This window comes from Electrophorus electricus, chromosome 16 (genome assembly GCF_013358815.1).
Source record: "Electrophorus electricus isolate fEleEle1 chromosome 16, fEleEle1.pri, whole genome shotgun sequence".
In the NCBI taxonomy this organism is placed as follows: Eukaryota; Metazoa; Chordata; class Actinopteri; order Gymnotiformes; family Gymnotidae; genus Electrophorus; species Electrophorus electricus.
Window position 1 is genome coordinate 10938116 of NC_049550.1, and position 18273 is coordinate 10956388.

The 18273-nt window shown below is 44.8% G+C and overlaps 1 protein-coding gene across 2 annotated transcripts in view; it reads right to left on the reverse strand.

Annotated features, from left to right (window-relative positions):
* Positions 1–18273, reverse strand: part of rasa3 (RAS p21 protein activator 3) — a 33488-nt gene that overhangs the window by 12823 nt on the left and 2392 nt on the right. For both annotated transcript variants that reach the window (XM_027009387.2, XM_027009382.2), the window contains exons 2-7: positions 10659–10776; positions 10039–10142; positions 6140–6234; positions 4926–5002; positions 424–504; positions 122–194 (exon numbers count right to left, since the gene is read on the reverse strand). In XM_027009387.2, coding sequence (XP_026865188.2) covers positions 122–194; positions 424–504; positions 4926–5002; positions 6140–6234; positions 10039–10142; positions 10659–10776 — 548 coding nt within the window. The remainder of the gene's footprint in view (positions 1–121; positions 195–423; positions 505–4925; positions 5003–6139; positions 6235–10038; positions 10143–10658; positions 10777–18273) is intronic.

An 18273-nucleotide genomic window follows, 5' to 3' on the forward strand; every position in this document is an offset into this window, starting at 1 on the left:
CTTAAAATCTCAGGCTCTGTTTCCCACAAGTGTAAGAATGATTCTAGTGGTTAATATTTGTCCAAGAACAACTGCTTGCATACCATTTTTTTTCCCCTTTCTTTTTTCTGAAAGTTCTTACCTCAAAGTAGAACACTTCGTCGAACTGAGGGTTGTTGGTTTTCCGTTTGACCTTGGTCTTCTTGGCTTCTGACCTGTTTGGCCAGAAAGATCCCGAAGGGAGGGAGAGTGAGTGAGAGAGAGAGAGGGCAAACCGTGATGCGGCATGCGCTCATCACCCATGTCCCAGCAGACGAGACGGCCATCGGTTTGGATTAACCACTTATGATCGCCTCTGTGAATCCAGCCTAACAAAATGTGATGCTTCTGCAATTTGAGTTTTTGGTGGTCTGACAGCATCTTCTTTTTTTTTTTTTTTTTTACCTGGAAGGCCCCAGTAAGGAGACTGCAGCGTATGGGTCGCACTGGCCATTGACGATAGGAAGGTCTTGACACTCCAAGACTCTGGGCAAGAGAAAAGAGACAGTGGACAGTTGTCAGGTTAATCGTGGAGTCTGTGCTGCACCTGCACTAAATGATGCTTTACAAGTGAAATTAAAATAGTAAAATAGTTAAAGCAGTTTTGCAATCTAAAAATTACACTTGAAGCTCCTTTGGGGAATAAAAAAGACTGGATGAAAGGTAGGCCATGACAGCTATGTTTGTGTAGAGTAGTATTTAAGAAATACCAGTAAACTCTGACAGAAAGCACCTGAAATATCTCCTCCAATATATGATGCAAAACCCAGTCAGCATCAGCTTGCCGACCCAAAGGTTTGTGCTAACTGCCCAATTAGTCATTGCATATCCAAAGGAAACAAACAGATGGTGGCCATTTTGACCAGACAGGCACATCGTAGCCTGGTCACCCAATTATTTTTGGACCCTGCTGCCTGGGCAGTGGAGCCTGGAGCCAATCAGATTCAGACCCACAAGTCTTAGAGGAACTTAAGACATTTGGAATTTACACTAGTCCAGACTGAGACACAGTCCAGACTGAGACAGACTACAGGGAGATCCAGTGTCACACTTCCTGAATTTACATCCTCTCAACTTTGCTCCCTACATATCTTATTTAAAGAAGTTAAGGATGTAAATATGTATATCTGATTTTAGAAATCCATTATATCATTAATATGTAAACTGATTCCTTGATCTTTGAGTTTATATTTTTGAAACTTCCGTTCCACCTCCATTGACTTTGTTTATTAATTAAACAGCAATAAAAAAGGAACCTTGAGTCCTCCTCATTACTACTGACCTACGTTTCTACTAACATTTGCAAATATATTTTTATCTATGTAGCTGTGAACAGTCTTCCGGGCTTCCCTAAGCTGTTCTGTCAAAGAGTCATCTCACACACACACACTGTGCACTGAGCCATCTGGCACCTCGCCAGGTTCCATAACAAAGCCCTCTATGAGAAACACACCCCATACTGCCTGCATGTCCATCACAGGTAGGAATAAAGACTGGACTGTCACACTTGAACAATGCACTATGCTTACACTGTAAAACCATAGCCAGTAGCTTTCCTGAATCAGCTGTTCAAAACCAAACTGTACCCAACACTGCTAAATGTATGCTCAGTCAATGAATATGCTTGGTCTGCCTGATCTCATTAACCCACAACTAGAAAATGTATTGTGTATTACAGTACATCACTTGCATCAGTCCAGACTTTGATGATTTTGCACCTTGTAACTTGGTCAATGACCCCTTACAAAATCATTTAAGTTTATGAAATCTGTGTACTTAACACAAGTAGAAAAAGGCCGTACATGTAAGACTGGCATGGAAAAACAAGAAAATTGAATGAAAGAGAATAAGCCATTAGCCAATAAGAGAGTCTTTGCTGATGCAGTACCCAGGCAATGAAAGAGCTTATGTTGTTTTCAGACAGTAGCCAAATCTCACCCACGCAGAGGGCTATGTGACATCATCACACCACATTACGCAAAGTGCAATATCCCGCCAGTCGGGCCTGACAGCTCATACACACTCACACACAGAACTGGGTGACTCACACGCCTGTTCACACACTTCTCTTATTCGTGCTTAACCAGGAGAGACTCAGGTTTGGACACAAACATACAAAAAGGCACGCGTTAATATTTCCACAGACAGAGTCCTGTAAACAAAGCAAACAAAGAAGAAGGTGAGACGTGGGCGAGAGTGAAGCTTTTAGCATTCGCAAAGACAGAGAGGGTTTATAATGTCAATAACACCAGTGCACTTCCTGCGTTCTACGCCTGCTTATATAAGGCCCCTATCACCTCCATGGGCCTGGTGGACCGAGCTCAGCCCAGCTTTACCCCGCACCTGCCCCATGGGTCTGGAGCACTGTCCAGTAGCCTGCCTCCCGGAGAACCACCTTCCCGCAAAGTTCCCCACGCTACACCTGATCGTGGTGGCCATCACGGGACATCCGACAGTAATAATTACGCAATTACTAATAATTTATAACGTTAATTTGTAATAATTAATAATCCGATGAGTCTGGTGTGGAGGACTAGGAGTGGAGCGAACCTCTGCAAGATGGTGCCTGTTTGCGAGCATGGGTGGTGACCCTTGCTTCTCAAAGATGGTTCAATGTGTGGAGACTGCTGTATGTTTAGGGAAGGAAATGGTTTCGGTGCATGTCTAAAGAATATTCCATGACACACAGTTTCGCTGAAGGACATGCAGTGCTGTTGTTATGCTAAATCAAACGGTAAGTGTGATATAGTGTAACGTGTTGCTGGCGACTTCTATACAGTGGCCCAGCGTGCCCTGAGCCTTTTCAATAAGCCGACTGTCCTGCCGAACAAATGACATGAATGAGAGGTCCATCTGCTCTGCCGCGAGCTCCACTGTGTCTCTACGCTCGTTACCCACAATGCTCTAGTGTGGGCAAACTTGCCAGCCATAGATCTGTTAATGCTTTCACAGCAGATATGGAGAGATGCACACACGAACAGGAAACACAAACACAAAAGCAGCTATACAGTCACATGCACAGAGCTATCCCTGCACAGGCTGAAACGTTCACATTTGTTATATGTACAAGACAACTCTGATACTCTCATAAACAGACATATGGCAAACCTTATAAAGCTTAAAGCAGCATATAGCTACTTTGGTATCCACGTCTCAAGACTTTTGGTTTAAAAAAAGCCAACCGTATGGTTGGCTAATATTTACAGCTCTGTCCAACTGAGTTATGCTGATTTGTCAGTCATATAATGTTCTCATTTATTGACATTGAGTTTTCTTTGATTTTGTTCTTGAGAGACAACAGTTGTTGAGAGACTTCAGATGCAAAAATATGCTACATGTAAAATCAGCCCTAGACATTTATCTATTACACGCAAACATTTTCTTGCCTTATTTCACACCATGTTCACAGATGGATATCTAAAAACCCTTTTGTTTTTCTAAAAACAATTTACACAACTGCCTGCACACTGACTCACTGCCATTTTTAAAGGAAGCCCAGGCACGCCATCCCCTGGCCCTGTCATCCACGCCAATCAAACTGTCCCTAATGCATGCAGGCCTTGGCAGAGTCCTATTGGACAGTTTGGCTGAATTATGCTAAATATACCATTATCTGCAGCAGCAGAACTGAAGCGATTCTTCAATGTTTCTTTTGCACACACTCTCTCTCTCTCTCTCTCTCTCTCTCTCTCTCTCTCTCTCACACTTTCTCTCTTTGCTCTCATGGAGAGACCACATGACCTTTTGTATGAGATGATCCAACACGACTGAGTAAATTTGACCTGACAGCCTGATTTGCAGAGGCGCTTTACAAAAGAACAATCCTGTTTGGCTGTGTTTTGCTCTGTTTGCGAGATAATCTCGTTTCCATTTTTAGTTATCTGCATTAAGTGATCTGCTTTAAAGTTAAGGCCTACACTCTTCAGAATAGCTCATTCGGAAGGCATTGTACAAAAAAAGGGTGGATTTGTCTTGTAAAAAAAAATCTATCTCTGCTAAATACTGCACCCATAAACATACAGGGTGTCTCTACCAACACAAGCTGTGAATTAAGAAAATGAATTTGAGCTACAAAATTAAAGAAATCTGAGAAAATGGAGGCGAGAAAGTCTCCTCCCCAGGGAGTCTGCTGCAGTGCCGTTTGCATTAAGGAGCCATTTTGTGCTGAGCTGTACACAACCAACACAAAGGCATATAGAAATAAAACAAGTCAGAAAACAGGAAAAAACAGATTAGGCTTAAAAGTGCTCCCTCTTACGTCCCCCCCACCTCTCTCTTTCCCTCCCTCCCTCTCTCTCTCGCTAACAAATGCAGCTGGCTAACCTTTCCATTGGCCTAAAAGAATTCTTGTGCATGCCTGCCAACCTCTGATGAAACAGCTCCCATCTGGGATCTTCCATTTTCTAGCTCCACTTCAACACCAGAAGCAGCCCCATTATTGGCCTCAGCCATGTCCAGTGTGGGATGGATATGCTGAATACCTCAAGGAGTTTCCATTTAAGAGCAGGGTTTGCCCTTCGTATGCTAATGAGTGCGGCCACACGGCTAGATAGGAAGTAATGCCATCTCAGCAGAGCGGCCATGAGACGGCTGATGCTATTTGTGCTTTGTTCTCTGAATCCTGCCTGACAACAGGAGTAATTCTGCTGAATTTGTGCCACGCAGTGCATGGGGCTTAACGAGTAAATCAAGGAACCTGGAAAACAGCAACACAAAACAATCGGAATGTTCACGCCTGGCTTACTGAAATCCTGTCTTTGCCCTTGTGCCCAAATCTAGGACCTTCTCTGAATTGTGAAAGGCTTCCAGACACCAGTCTACAAGATCAGTGAGATAAAGGGACAACCCTTCTGTAATTCCTATTGGCTGGGAGGCAAGCACAGAGAGAGTGAGATTGGCTGACTCACCGGGTTGCCAGTTTGTGGCAGACGGCTCCACTGTCTGTGATGACTTCGCTTAGGCGGAGTTCCAGATGAACCTTTCCCTGTGAAGGACCGGACATGGTTACCATGGCAACACACACCCAGTAAGAGAAAGTGAACAAGAACAAAACAGTTGTAAAAAGACCAAAACAAATGGCTGCTGGAGGAGCTGAAGTGGCTTCTCCTGACAGAATTAATTTACAGGATTCATTTTCAAATATCATTTATCATTTAAAACATTATTTACAAAGAAACAAAATAACTATCTGTGGTGGCCAAGAACAGTATCTGTGATGTGCAAGGAAGAATAAAAGAAAATAGAGACACTGAATTCACTTTTCTCAGTTGATTGGGTATGAATTCACTAATTACATCTTTTTGTCTTTGCATGTGTGTGTGTGTGTGTGTGTGTGTTTGTGTGTGTGTGTGTGTGTGTGTGCGTGCGTGTGTGTGTGTGTGAGATTGTATGTAAGTGCATGTGAAAACCATCCCAAGGCTGTGAGAACTGCACTGTCAAACAGCAGCCAACATCATCAATATGCAAATGTGCTTTGGCAGGCAGCTGGGGACTCACTTGCTCGCTTACTCACTCACTCACACACACACACTCACACACACACACAAACACACACACACACACACACACACACACACACACACACACACACACACACACACACACACACTCACACACACACACACACACACATAAAACAATGTGTTCTCTATGACAAGGGAGAGAAATGCTCTATCTTTCCTTTCCATTTCAGCCTTTTGCCCTTCCTCCCTTCCTCCCTCTCTCTCTCTCTCTCTCTCTCTCTCCCTCTCTCTCTCTCTCTCTCTCTCACACACGTTCCTTTCTTCACAATTGCGAATGAATACAGCTGTGTTATTAGAGAGCCGCTTTATGGCTAAACTAGCTGTCTGAATACAGATTATGAGGTAGCGTGAGCAAGGTGACAGAGCTGTTGTGAAGTTTAGATTTTCGTACACATTCTCACTAATATTAATTCAAAGACGTCTTCAGCGAAGCTTGTCGTAGTAAAGAATTTGAATTTGAGAGAAGGGAACAGGAGAGAACACAGAAAAGAAAGAGAGATAGAATAAGAGAGAGAGAGAGAGAGAGAGAGAGAGAGAGAGAGAGAGAGAGAGAGAGAGAGAGAGAGAGAGAGAAAGAGGATTATAAGATGGGTACCTACCTGCACCTCTGAGTCTGCACTAACAGGCTGCAGTGGGAACCAGGTGTCTTTGCCGTGGTACTTGGTCAGGTCCTCCTTCTTCACAGCTACCTTGCCTGAGAGCAACCAATCACAATGTGGGCCTTTTGGTCACAGCAAACCTGACTTGTCACACAAAACCATTGCAGTTAAAGTTACCCAGCTGAATGCAACAGTTCCTCTGCACAATATCTAATAAGGCTGAAATGATATGTGTGTTCCATCACAGTACATACGTTACACACGGTACATAAGTTACGGTCCAGTGCATGCAATATGCGAAAACTGAGGTGCGAAAATTTTAAAATTTCACAAGTTACACCCAAAACCATAAGCTGTAAGCCATCAGCAACATGCTGTGCTAAGTCTATCTTAAATTCACTGGCATCTGACTGAGTCAGTCCCACTATGGCCAATGCAAATGACACATGGGAGTTCAAAGACCACCCTGGTTCTGTCCAAGATCAGTTGTGTGGGAAAATTTCAGGTTCCCAGTGAACTACATCAGCAAGTGATTGACAAAGACATTGGGTCAGCACTGTAGGGTAAGTGTGCAGAAATACATGAACATGCTAACAAATATTCAACAGCATCACCCAGATTTGCCAGTCAGTTTTATATTCACACATTTGGCAGGCACTCTTATTCAGAGCAACTTACAGTTTCAGACGTTGGCAAATGTAGCATTAGGCATCTTGTGCAAGGACTCTTACTGGTATGATGTGGTGTATTTGGCCAGATGGTAGATTGAACCCAAATCCCCCATGGGAGAGGCAGCAGTGTTTCCCATTGCACTAAACCCATAACCCAATCATTGGATGTAGGCTAAAAAAAAAACACTCCAGAAGTTCAGCATTACTGAAGCAGTTGGCATTTACATTCCACTGGGTTGAGCTTAAGTTTTAAATGTTGAAATACAGCCTAAGTGGAACAACTAAAAAATTGTATAATTCTATTTACTTTGTACTTTAATAACACGAGATGCTTTTCATATTTGTAGCTTATTGTAAGATATTGCCTTTTGTTTTTTTATCAGCCTTACATAAAATGATGACCTATGGAAGAGCGCATGTTCACTATTGGCATTTTTACATTTTACTGCTTAATATACTACAGGCTCAACCAACCAAACAAGACCAAAACAGCATTTACTGGGTACTTGGTTAGAAACTTACTCAAAGCTAGGCACACACACACACACATACACACACACACACACACACACACACACACACACACACACACACACACACACACACACACACACCCGCGCGCGTGTGCGTGCGCACACCCACACAAACATCCAGTCTCAGGCAACAATCCAATGCAAACACAAGCTTTCTAATTTTAGCATTTTGGATTTACAATGAAAAATGACCCGTCCAGCCAAATGCGCCGGTGTCAAATAGAGAGACACCTTTGTGCAGATGTGACACAGCGGCCTCGGGGGTCGGGTTTACTGGGGTTTGCTCTGGAATGCTGTGCTCTGTGTGAAAACGCCAGCCGGAGGAACGGCGAAGACAGTATCAGAACCTTAATTACACTCATTATCATAAACCTCACATTCATTAACACCACAGAAACAGCAGACAAGAAAGCAGAGAGAGAGAGAGAGAGAGAGAGAGAGAGAGAGAGAGAGAGAGAGCATGAGTAGTGTTCAGGGAGATCAAACATGCTGCTCACACCGACATCTGCCTGTTCTGTCCTGAGCTTGCACACAGCCATAACACAGGCACACTTTGATGACACGCTCTAACACAGCGTACTGGAGTGTGTGTGTGAGTGGAAATGGGCAGAGGCGGAGCCTGATGTGACAGGGCTGTTCTATTAATTGAGAAAGGATGCAATTACGGGAGTAGTTTCACTGAGTGGCACGACTGCAGTGGAGCACTTCTGCTTACACTCTCATCTATTCACTCAAATAGAGCGCTACCAAATTACAGGAAATGCCACTTTTGCACCAGACTGAGTGAAACAAATCACAAGGCTCAGTTGCCTCTATACAGTGTGCTTTCAATAAAGAGTGCATTTTAAAAAAGCAACAGATTATAACTTAATAGAACTGATTTTTAATTACTAATGCAATTAGTAGACACAATAGACAAAATATAAAAAATTATGGAGCCTTACATCATAACTTTATATGATTTCATAAACTCTCTCTTTCAATGATTTGGTGACAGATTAAGGCTTGAGGCTGTGTGTTATGCAAAGGCCTAAGGCTGTAGGCAATCCACATTAGTAACAACTGTCTGATTGGTCAACACTTCTACTGACATGACTGAAGAGGAGCTGCAATTGGATATTTTTTACAATGATGTCAACACTGAGCTCTTATTGGCTAGTTGACTGTTTCTCTGCAAAAATCCAAGATGCAACATTACGTTTGTATAACTCTGCAGTTATCACCACCTTTCCTACACCCACGCACCCCAATGAAAACACACGCACACACACACACGCACACACACAATCTTTAATGAGTACAGCTGTGGTAAATGTTTGACACATTAAATGTTTGAGACTTCCTCTCCCCCTCTTCTGTGGTGTTTTGTTTTTCTTTGTTTTGCTTCTCTCATTCATCCTCACCACTTGATTTCCACTGGCCAAAGCACCACTACACAAGAACCATGTAGTAACACAGAAATGTGGCGTTCACACACACAAGATGAAATTCTTTATACAACTTTTGTATTAAAAAACACACAATATAGTACTCAACTTCTCAACACTCAGACAACCAAATATACCAGGCATAGATCTTGCAGCTGCTCCTCGCCAAAGAAAACATCCTCACGAGCCTGAAGATCAACTTCTGAACCAAGAACAGCTGGATGACTAGACATTTTTAAACTCTGTTTATACAGAACACCATACCTCTGATCTGCGATCAGTTTCATCTCTGTCCATTACATGCAGCGACCCAGCAGCTGATATAAAAATCTGCTTGGAGGTGATGCCTGTGTCAGATAAGTTTGGGCAGGATGGCCAGGGTCGTTTGAGCGCCAACGTCCTCGTCGTGGGGTAAGGGGTGTTGGTCAGGTGTCAGATAAGTAGTGAGACGGCAGACATGCTCGGCGCAGCCCTCGATAAGCAGAAGGATGACACACACACTCAGCACAGCATCAGATAAGCAGAGGAACGATACATGCTCAGCAGGGCGAATTGAATCCCAGCATCACATGCACACACTCTCAGGGCCGCATAAAGGGAGCCAGGAGCCACCACTGGCATATGTGGGTGCTACACCTTCACTGTAAAGCATTAATGGCCTCTTCTTTGTCTCTGAGGGTTAGCGACCACTCACGGCATCTGGCTCTTTACTTCAAGAGCTTAAGTGGCATTCTGTGAAGTTCTATGGCACATAAATAGGCGGGAATGGTATAGTGAAGTCTAAGCAACGCACAGCAAACAGAAAGAACAGTCAATCTGTTCAGTCATTGGGCAGGCCATGCTCACATCTGCTCCACAGATTCAGCCCAACCGATCCACAAAGTTTCTCTTGGCATGTAACATGGGAAACCACCAAGCCCCCTTAGCGGCCAGGCCAATCCACTCACATGCTGACAGAGCAGAAGCCAATCAGTGCACAGGAGCCCCTCGCTAATTAGTGCGTTGCCCAACCAGAAGGCAGATGAGTGATGAGGAGGCCAATGAGCTAATGTGCTCTGTAACATTACCACACATTAGGCCCGTCTAAAGTGGCGGCAACACAGATGACAAAACTTCAAACTAAAAGTGCTGACTTGTCAGCCACTGAAGAGTTTCAACTCACTACCGGTCTCTTCAGAATCTAATGTCCCTGTTACTACCACTAACTCAGCCTGATCAGAGGCAACGAACAACAGGTCTCAGGACTAAGGGGACGAGTGGAGGCTCACCAATGCTGGAGTCCCTCCTGAAGACATCCCTGTCGAAGATATAAAAGCAGAGGTGCCGGAAGCTGCGCGGGATTTCACAATAAAAGTCTTCTCCATAGAATGGGCTGTAGGAGGATACGGGCAGAGAGGAAATGTGGTGAAACTTTTGCCATCAGTCAGAGCGGACGTTGCAAGATTGTTCTGCTATCAGGACAACAATCATGGTCAACAAGTGTAAACACACACACACTCACACACACACACACACACACACTACAAATCTACAAATCACTGGGAGGAGCATAAAATTCAGAACGTGTTATGAAGGACGTGTTATGAAATTCCTTTATAGTGGTAGTATGGTGATTTCTTTTAGGATGCAGATATTTGATATTTTCCTTTCCTTTTTCTCTTTCGGTCTCTATCTCCCATTTTTCACTCCTCTGCTTCCCATTAGAAGGGCAAGGAACACAGTTTGGCTTGCCGTCTTAAGTAATAATTGCCCCTATATACATTTATCATTATCATTGTCCTCACTATACATTCAAAACTGTCACTACTTTACCCTCATGGGGGCTCTCTACACCCCCCCAACGTTTGTTGGGGCCCCCCCAACAAACACACACCCACACACTCCTCACCATAAAGACTTCTCGATGATCTTGGTCCTGAAGACCTCTTCCTGGTCCAGGTTCACCGTGCAGTAACAGTCCCTCATTTTATTCGGCCCTGGGTAGGGAGCGATGTTCTTGGCTTCTCCTGAAGGGGGCAACAGGGAGAGGCTTTGAGTGAAACCTCAGCTGGGACAGTGCTGTGAACCACGGCCCGGCCATGAGTCAACCTGAAGCCAAGATGTGGTGTGGACGGCAGCAGTGCATCGAGAGCCATGTTTCTGTCTCTCCGCTGGGCCTCGCACCCACACATTCTTATAAAGAAAGGGATTCATAATTGGTCGCGTGTGTGCACACGCTTACTTACACAAGCCCCATGTGCACAATCTTACACACACACACACACACACACACACACACACAGACACAGACACAGACACACACACACACACACACACAGACACAGACACACACACACAGACACACACACACACACACACACACACAGACACAGAGCAGCAGCAGTACCAAATAAGATGTTGAAATCTGACTAAAAGAATGAAAATGTTCCCACCATTCACTGGTAGCCCAGTCATCCGGCATACTACATCCTGTAAATCTCTCTCACTCTCTCTCTCGCTCTCTCTCTCTCACTCTCTCTCTCTCTCACTCTCTCTCTCACTCTCTCTCTCTCACTCTCTCTCTCACTCTCACTCACTCTCTGTCTCTCACTCTCACTCTCTCTCTCTCTCTCTCTCACTCTCTCTCACTCTCTCACTCTCTCTCTCTCACACACACACATGCACATGCACATGCACACAGAATAAAACAGTAGGACAGATTTCAATATTCGTTATATTCCTTGCCTGAAGGGGTGTGTGTCTGTGTGTGGTAAAGGAAAGATACTGTGTGCGATATTTCCTTTATGGGTCCAATAGCCACAGCCACATGTGACAATACTGCGAAGGAGAAAAATGTGGTCTTTCTGGTCTAACGCACACATACACACAGACACACACAAATACAAGGATACGAAGAGATTGAGCAGTACAGAACAGAACACTTTGGGAGGAAGTTAGAGTCTACTGTGGTATGTTTGTGTGTGTCTATGCAACGCCACAATGAAATAGCGTTCTCAACTTATTACAGTGCCTAAATCATAGTAACAGTCACACTGATGCTGCCGTCAAATTCTTCTTGTGCAATTTCTGTTCTGCAAAGCAATAGTTCAGTATCCAGGTAATGAACCTGTTTTTAATGCCCCTGCTTATGAGAGCCCAGCGTAATGAACTACTGTCTTCAGGTGTCTCAAAAGCAGGACAAGCTCAAAACTCAAGGGCAGCTTGAGAGGAGGAAGAATGTGTCAGTTATATGCGATGTGGCCTCGAAATATTAATAAGGCACAGCCAGCAAGGAATGCAATGCAATTATTTCATTATTCAATTCAGCTTTGCCAGCTGATATAAACAACTTGAGAGTGTGCAGAAATGTACTGGGGATAGAAACGCAAGGGGTACAGTGAAGGCACACCAGTGCAACATGGGAATCGGGACCTCAGGCCAATAGGGATCTAGAAAGCTTTTCCTGTTCCTTCTCTCTCTCTCTCTCTCTCTCTCTCTCTCTCTCTCTCTCTCTCTCACACACACACACACACACACACACACAGAAACACACACACAGAGTCACATGGACCTTGACTGGATTACACGTCGCAGCTCATCCTGGAAGTCAGGGCATCGTGGGATTACGTGTGTGTGTGTGTGTGTGTGTGTGTGTGAGAGAGTGTGCAGGCATGTGTGCATGAGTGAGCTTGAGAAAACAACTAGGGAGACCTGGAAATGACCAATAATGACACACAATGAGCCATCCACCCACAAAGAGTATGGTCATATAAAGATGACTAGTATATGTGTCCACACACACACATACACACACACACACACACACCCACACATAAACTATTCTGGTAAAGCCAGATGCTTCAAGTCTCCACACCACAGGAAAACACCACAACAGGAAGTGTAGCCCTCTGTGCCCTGAATCTATTTCCCTCCTCTTTCCAGAGAGAGAGGGGGGAGGGAGGGAGAGAGAGAGAGAGGGAGGGAGAGAGGGAGAGAGGGAGAGAAAGGGAAGTGAGAGAGCTAGAAGTGGCGAGAGTACTCTGAATGTTTCTCCTGTTTCAGGTTTATCAAGTCTGTGTGTATGTGTGTCTGCCTGTGTCTTCTCACAGTGTGTTTTTGTGATTGTTTGTTTTCTCTACACGACGCCATGCAGTCCTTATCAGCAGTGCTGCTCTGCGCTCAGCTGCTTGACAGACCACCTCACAACTTTAGTGGGTATGTCTAATGAGACCCGCTATCTGTGTGTGTCTGTGTGTGTGTGTGTCTGTGTGTGTGTGTGTATAATGTGTCTGTGTGTGTGTGCGTTTATGCGTGCACACGTGTGAGTGCTCCAGCAATAGACAGAGTTGCATATGGGAACCACTCTCTCCCCACCATGGTAAAACACACACACGGAAATCTTTAGCTGAGAAGGTGAGTTTTAAGGTGAGAGTGTGTCTGTGTGTGTATAAGGGTGTGTGTGTGTGTGTGTCTATGTAAGCATGCCCAAAAATCTGTCATCTCTCCTTATAAAACCAATTTCTAATCCCCTTCATCCCCTTTTACTCCATCTCTCTCACATCACATCTTACACATCTCACATCACAGTTTTTACACCTCTCTCTCTCTCTCTCTCTCTCTCTTTCTCTCTCGCTCTCTCTCTCTCTTTCTCTCTCTCTCTCTCTCTCCTGCTCTCTCTTTCTGTCTCTCTCTCGCTCTCGCTCCTGCTCTCTCTCTCTCTCTCTCTCTCTCTCTCTCCTGCTCTCTCTTTCTGTCTCTCTCTCTCTCTGCGGCTCTCTCCCGTTTCTACCTCTGCAGCTGCTGTCTGTTCCTATTTCAATCGCACACTTTGAGTCTTCCCTCTGAGGACTGCTCTGACTCATTCAGACCTCCCTTCACCAAATGAGAAGAGGAAAAAAAATGAATAAAAAGGCTGTTCGTCATGATGAAATCCCTACTCAGGAAATGACATGTGGTTAATGTGGTTGCGAAACACAAGAGTGCACTACATACACGCATGCATACTGCAGTGCAAGAATTCACCTGTAAACATACATGCAGTTTAAGGTCGGACCTTGACACAAACTAGTGCCATAGCTGTGCAGGGTCACACGTGCAAACGCCAAGGCACGTGCGCTGCACACACATGAGCACACGCGCATGTGCCTGAATAGGTGGTGAAAAGTAATTATAGTCAGAGGACCCCAGAGAGAGGAGGAAGGAGACTGAGGAGTGTGTAAGAGAGAAGGAGAGAATGAAAGCGAGAGAGAGAGAGAGAGATAGAGAGCGAGACAGAGAGAGAGATAGAGAGCGAGACAGAGAGAGAGAGAGAGAGAGAGAGAGAGAGAGCGAAAGTGATATGCTTTGTGGTAATGTGAGCGGCAAGGAAAATCGTGTCAACCAGATGCGGGGGGGGGGGGGGGGTGTAGAGAGTGAGAGGAATGGATAGCTCTTGATGAAAAGAAGCAAGGAGACACAGACATGAGGGGAGAAGTGGGGGGGGTGAGGAAAACAGACAAGATGGAAAACAGAAATGCGGGGGAGGCGATGGCAGTGTTAGCGAGGAATAAGACAGCGGTGAGCGAGAAAGGGGATGGAGGGAGGCATGCTCTCGCTAAATAAAGAAATAACTGGGTAATGAAAACCACCTAGGGTGCTCCCCCCTCTCCTGTGGAGTTATGGTTCGGTCTCTGGTGTGTGCTATATTGTGGCTACTGCGTATTTGCAAACATCACACTAATTTGACTGGCAAACAATGCATCCAAGGGGACAACACTTTACACTAAGTATGCAAATACAAACACATGAGGAAAGAGACATTACATGAGGCGCTATGTTTCCTTCTTGACCATTTATAGTTTGTGGCCATGGCTTTGACAATAGCCCTCACCAGCCCAGCTAGGGCTGGGAAATCCCTGAGTGTGCACAGGGGCCAGCAAGACAGTCGTGGGACAGTGGAAAAACTCCGAGAGCGTTGGGGGGTGGAGGGGTGTGGACCAAAGAAAGCGAGAGGGAGAACTGCAGCAGGAAATGAGACAATAAGAAAGGAATTTCAGGCTGCATCCAAGATGTAGTTTCAAAGCTGGACAGCGAAGTTAGCAGGCCAGAAAGGTTGGTGGGGCGGGGGGTGGTCTTCCACGAAAAGCAGTGATCAAGTCTGTCTGACTGACAACAACTTAAAAGGCCAACAAGGAAGCCTAAGCAACACACCAAGCCATCTGGCCAACAGTTCCCAACACACAGCACGGGTGATGAGCCCAACACCACCGCAAACACTGCCTCTGTGACTGACACCCCCCCCCCAACTAATCCTGCAGATTACACCGGGGACAGACACCCGACACACATGGATGCTTTGTTCTGCTCCATTGCCTGGGGGCGGCAACGGGAGGACCAGCATTCGTCATCACGACAGCTTCGTTCATGGGCACCGTCCCCTGGAGCTCTTTAATCTACTTGATAATAACCACTCTCCTCTCTGGCTAAAGACCTCGTGGACTGCAGCGATGAATTGTGGCTAATGTGTCTTCAGCTCTGAAGGGAGTCGCAGCAGCTGCTCAGCACTGGGCTGTTCATTTGCCATTGTTCATTCACTGTGCTGATTTGCGAGACAGTTGAGGCGAGGAAAATGTGTAAGACATCCTGTCAGGCTGATTAATTTTCATGTAGAGGCTAAAAGCAGTGACACAATTCACAAATATAGCCAGGAAACACTTACACGTAAAGTAGTCGGAACAAGGTCATGGTGCTACTGATAACCAAACAAATAATTCAGTGAGGTTCCATTTTGCTTGGAAGGCTACTGTTAAAATACATAGCATCAGATGAAACATGCACTAAAAATAGACTTAACATACTAAGAGCCAGAAAGTATTCATTCCACAAGAAAACAGTCTTGACTGTCACTCTTAAGTATCTTATACTGTCATATAGTATTAAGTTCTAACATACTACACAGCACTAACCGTGACTGATGTCTAAAAATAGCAATGTCAACTAATGTTTTGTTTCAGGTATTCACAAACCTTTCTGTCACTGTATCCACACCACCAACTGTGAAGGTTATACTCTACCAGGTGTAATAATTAGATAGGCCAAGTGTTAAAAAGACCCAAGATTTCATGCTACCCCAAACTACCGTCAAAGGATCAAAACAGGAAGTGGGGCTCGTGTTTCAGACACCATTTCTTTACAGAGCTGAGACAGTGAAACCCAATGACGGGTGCTGTTGGGGGGCGCAGCTAACGTTCTCTGGTAGCAGTGTGTATATCTACTGAAATGGATACAGAAGCAAGGAGAGAGTAGAAGCTCTGTCCAGACACCTTTTCCATTCATAAAGTTCCTTGCCTTGATATCAAAATTTTCTTTGGATTGGCATTAGGCAAACAGGCGTGTATCTGTTCAGCTAGACCCTGTAAGGATGCTTTTTTTTTTTTTTAAAGGCAGAGCTCCTGAAAAGAGCCATCAAGAAGTCAAAATCTGGGGCAGCAGTGGGTCTGAGCAGAACAAAATCTGACTGGTTTCATGGTTGTGCTGTAATATCCTGAAGGTTATGGGTGTGAGGTTCTTTAACACAGCCCCGCACTTCCACTTCCACAGTATCACAACAGCACTAGTGTGCTTCTGTTTAGCCTAAAAACCAATGCAAATTGTTTAAACAAACTAAGGGTATAAGGGTGGCTTAATAAGAGTTCATTCATGTAGCAGTGATCCAACTCAAACAGAGCTGGGTCTGTTACATAAATTAAGCAAATTAGCATCATCTAGTTGAAGGTTAACTTTAGCCAGCTAGCTCCATTTCATATAAACTTCCTGTTTATTGTCACATTTTAATATGAGAACAGTCTGCTATAGTAGTGCGAGTGAGACCGTCACTTAGGAAGGTTAAATGGGTACTCTGGCTGCTATTCCAGAGAGCTGGCTCTTTGGTCTGGTGGTCATGACTCACGTTTACCTCTTGCCAGCCCTGGGTTTGAATCCTGGGTAGGAAGGCTACCTTCATTACAAGTAGGTATTAGCAAATGTTTCTTTAACAATCTAACCACTTCATTAACTAATTAATATTTGTGGTCATGTACTAATTTATATGTGAGTCTTCAAAGTCACTTCTCACAAGCAAAAATGTAACATAAAATGATAAATATTCCCTAGCATCTTGAGGAACTATTCCAGAGACAAAGATCATTTTCCTGTTTGAGATTGTGTAAGATTGTGTAAGGCAACACAGAGAAAGCGATACACCACAGTGTAACCATACAGATTCTCTTCCCCCACCAAGTAAACGATATTTTCATTCCTCCTTGAAGTCGGGGACAGAAATCAAAACCACATAATACAGACTACTGGCCCACTGGTGCTGCCCCTTGAACCCTGCTTTACCCGACCACAACATAAATATCAGTTGAAACAAGTTTCCTTTTGACTTAATTGCATTTTATACAGTCATTCCACATGACCGTTCAAGTCAACTCGCTAGACACTGTGCAATACAAACTTCTTGATCTGCAATGTCATTCTCTTTTGCTGCCTGGCAGTGTGAGGTCATCAACATGAAGTTTAGAGGATTAGTATTATTATGCTGTAATTAAAGGACTGAGCAGACTTCGCCAAGGTGTGGGGTCAGACTTCGCAAGGGTGTGGGGTCAGACTTAGCTAAGGTGTGCGGTCAAACTTCACCAAAGTGTGGGGTCAGACTTCGCAAGGGTGTGGGGTCTGTTAGTATGGCCATTATTGTCTCCATATTTCTGAGGAGAATCCATTATTCCGGAATCAGGAAGTACACATTGTGCAAGGACAGTGCAAAACTGGATGACTCAGATCATCAACAAATAGACAGGAATAGTGGTGTATAGGGCTGTAGACTTCCTTGATAAGCATCAGTATAAGTGCATAAACTCACAAGCCACATAGGTGTAGTGTAACTACACATGGACCCACAACACACTGTTGCATGGGACAAGGTCTGGCTTCTAAGCAAATAAAATGAGAACTGAACAAAAAAAAATTAAAATGACGGTTACGTTTTGGGTTGTTTTGGGGGCGGGGGGCAACGTATGATCGAACTATGTTGTCATTTCCACTGTGAGATATCGAAATTACCTGTCACATAGGAAACAACCCTTCTCATTTGGACTGAGGTCATGCCCCCTCCCCCTCAGTGGTTTCAACAGCAACCGCTGGAGCTTTTGGGGAAACTGCTGGCCAGCTGCCAAGGAGGCCCGATGGAAAGCAAGAACACTTCTGCCCCTTGAACTGCCTTGGTTCTCCTAGCAAAGCAAGGGGCCAGTCGCTTGGTTCTGGGACTCTGCAATCTGAGACCTGACTAAGCAGTGTACCCAATCTCCTCTTGTCTCTACCCCACTCCTGCACCCCGCCTCCTACCCTGCCGGGCTCCTCCTCCACAAGCTCACTTCCTGCTGGTTGCTTCTTCACTGCTGTCTGCAGAGACATTTATTGCTGAAGATGTTTTAGGGGTCTGGTGGCAAAGTGACACATGGAAACAGTGGTGGACTGCTCAGACTCTATCGAGTGCTTTCATCTGGCTT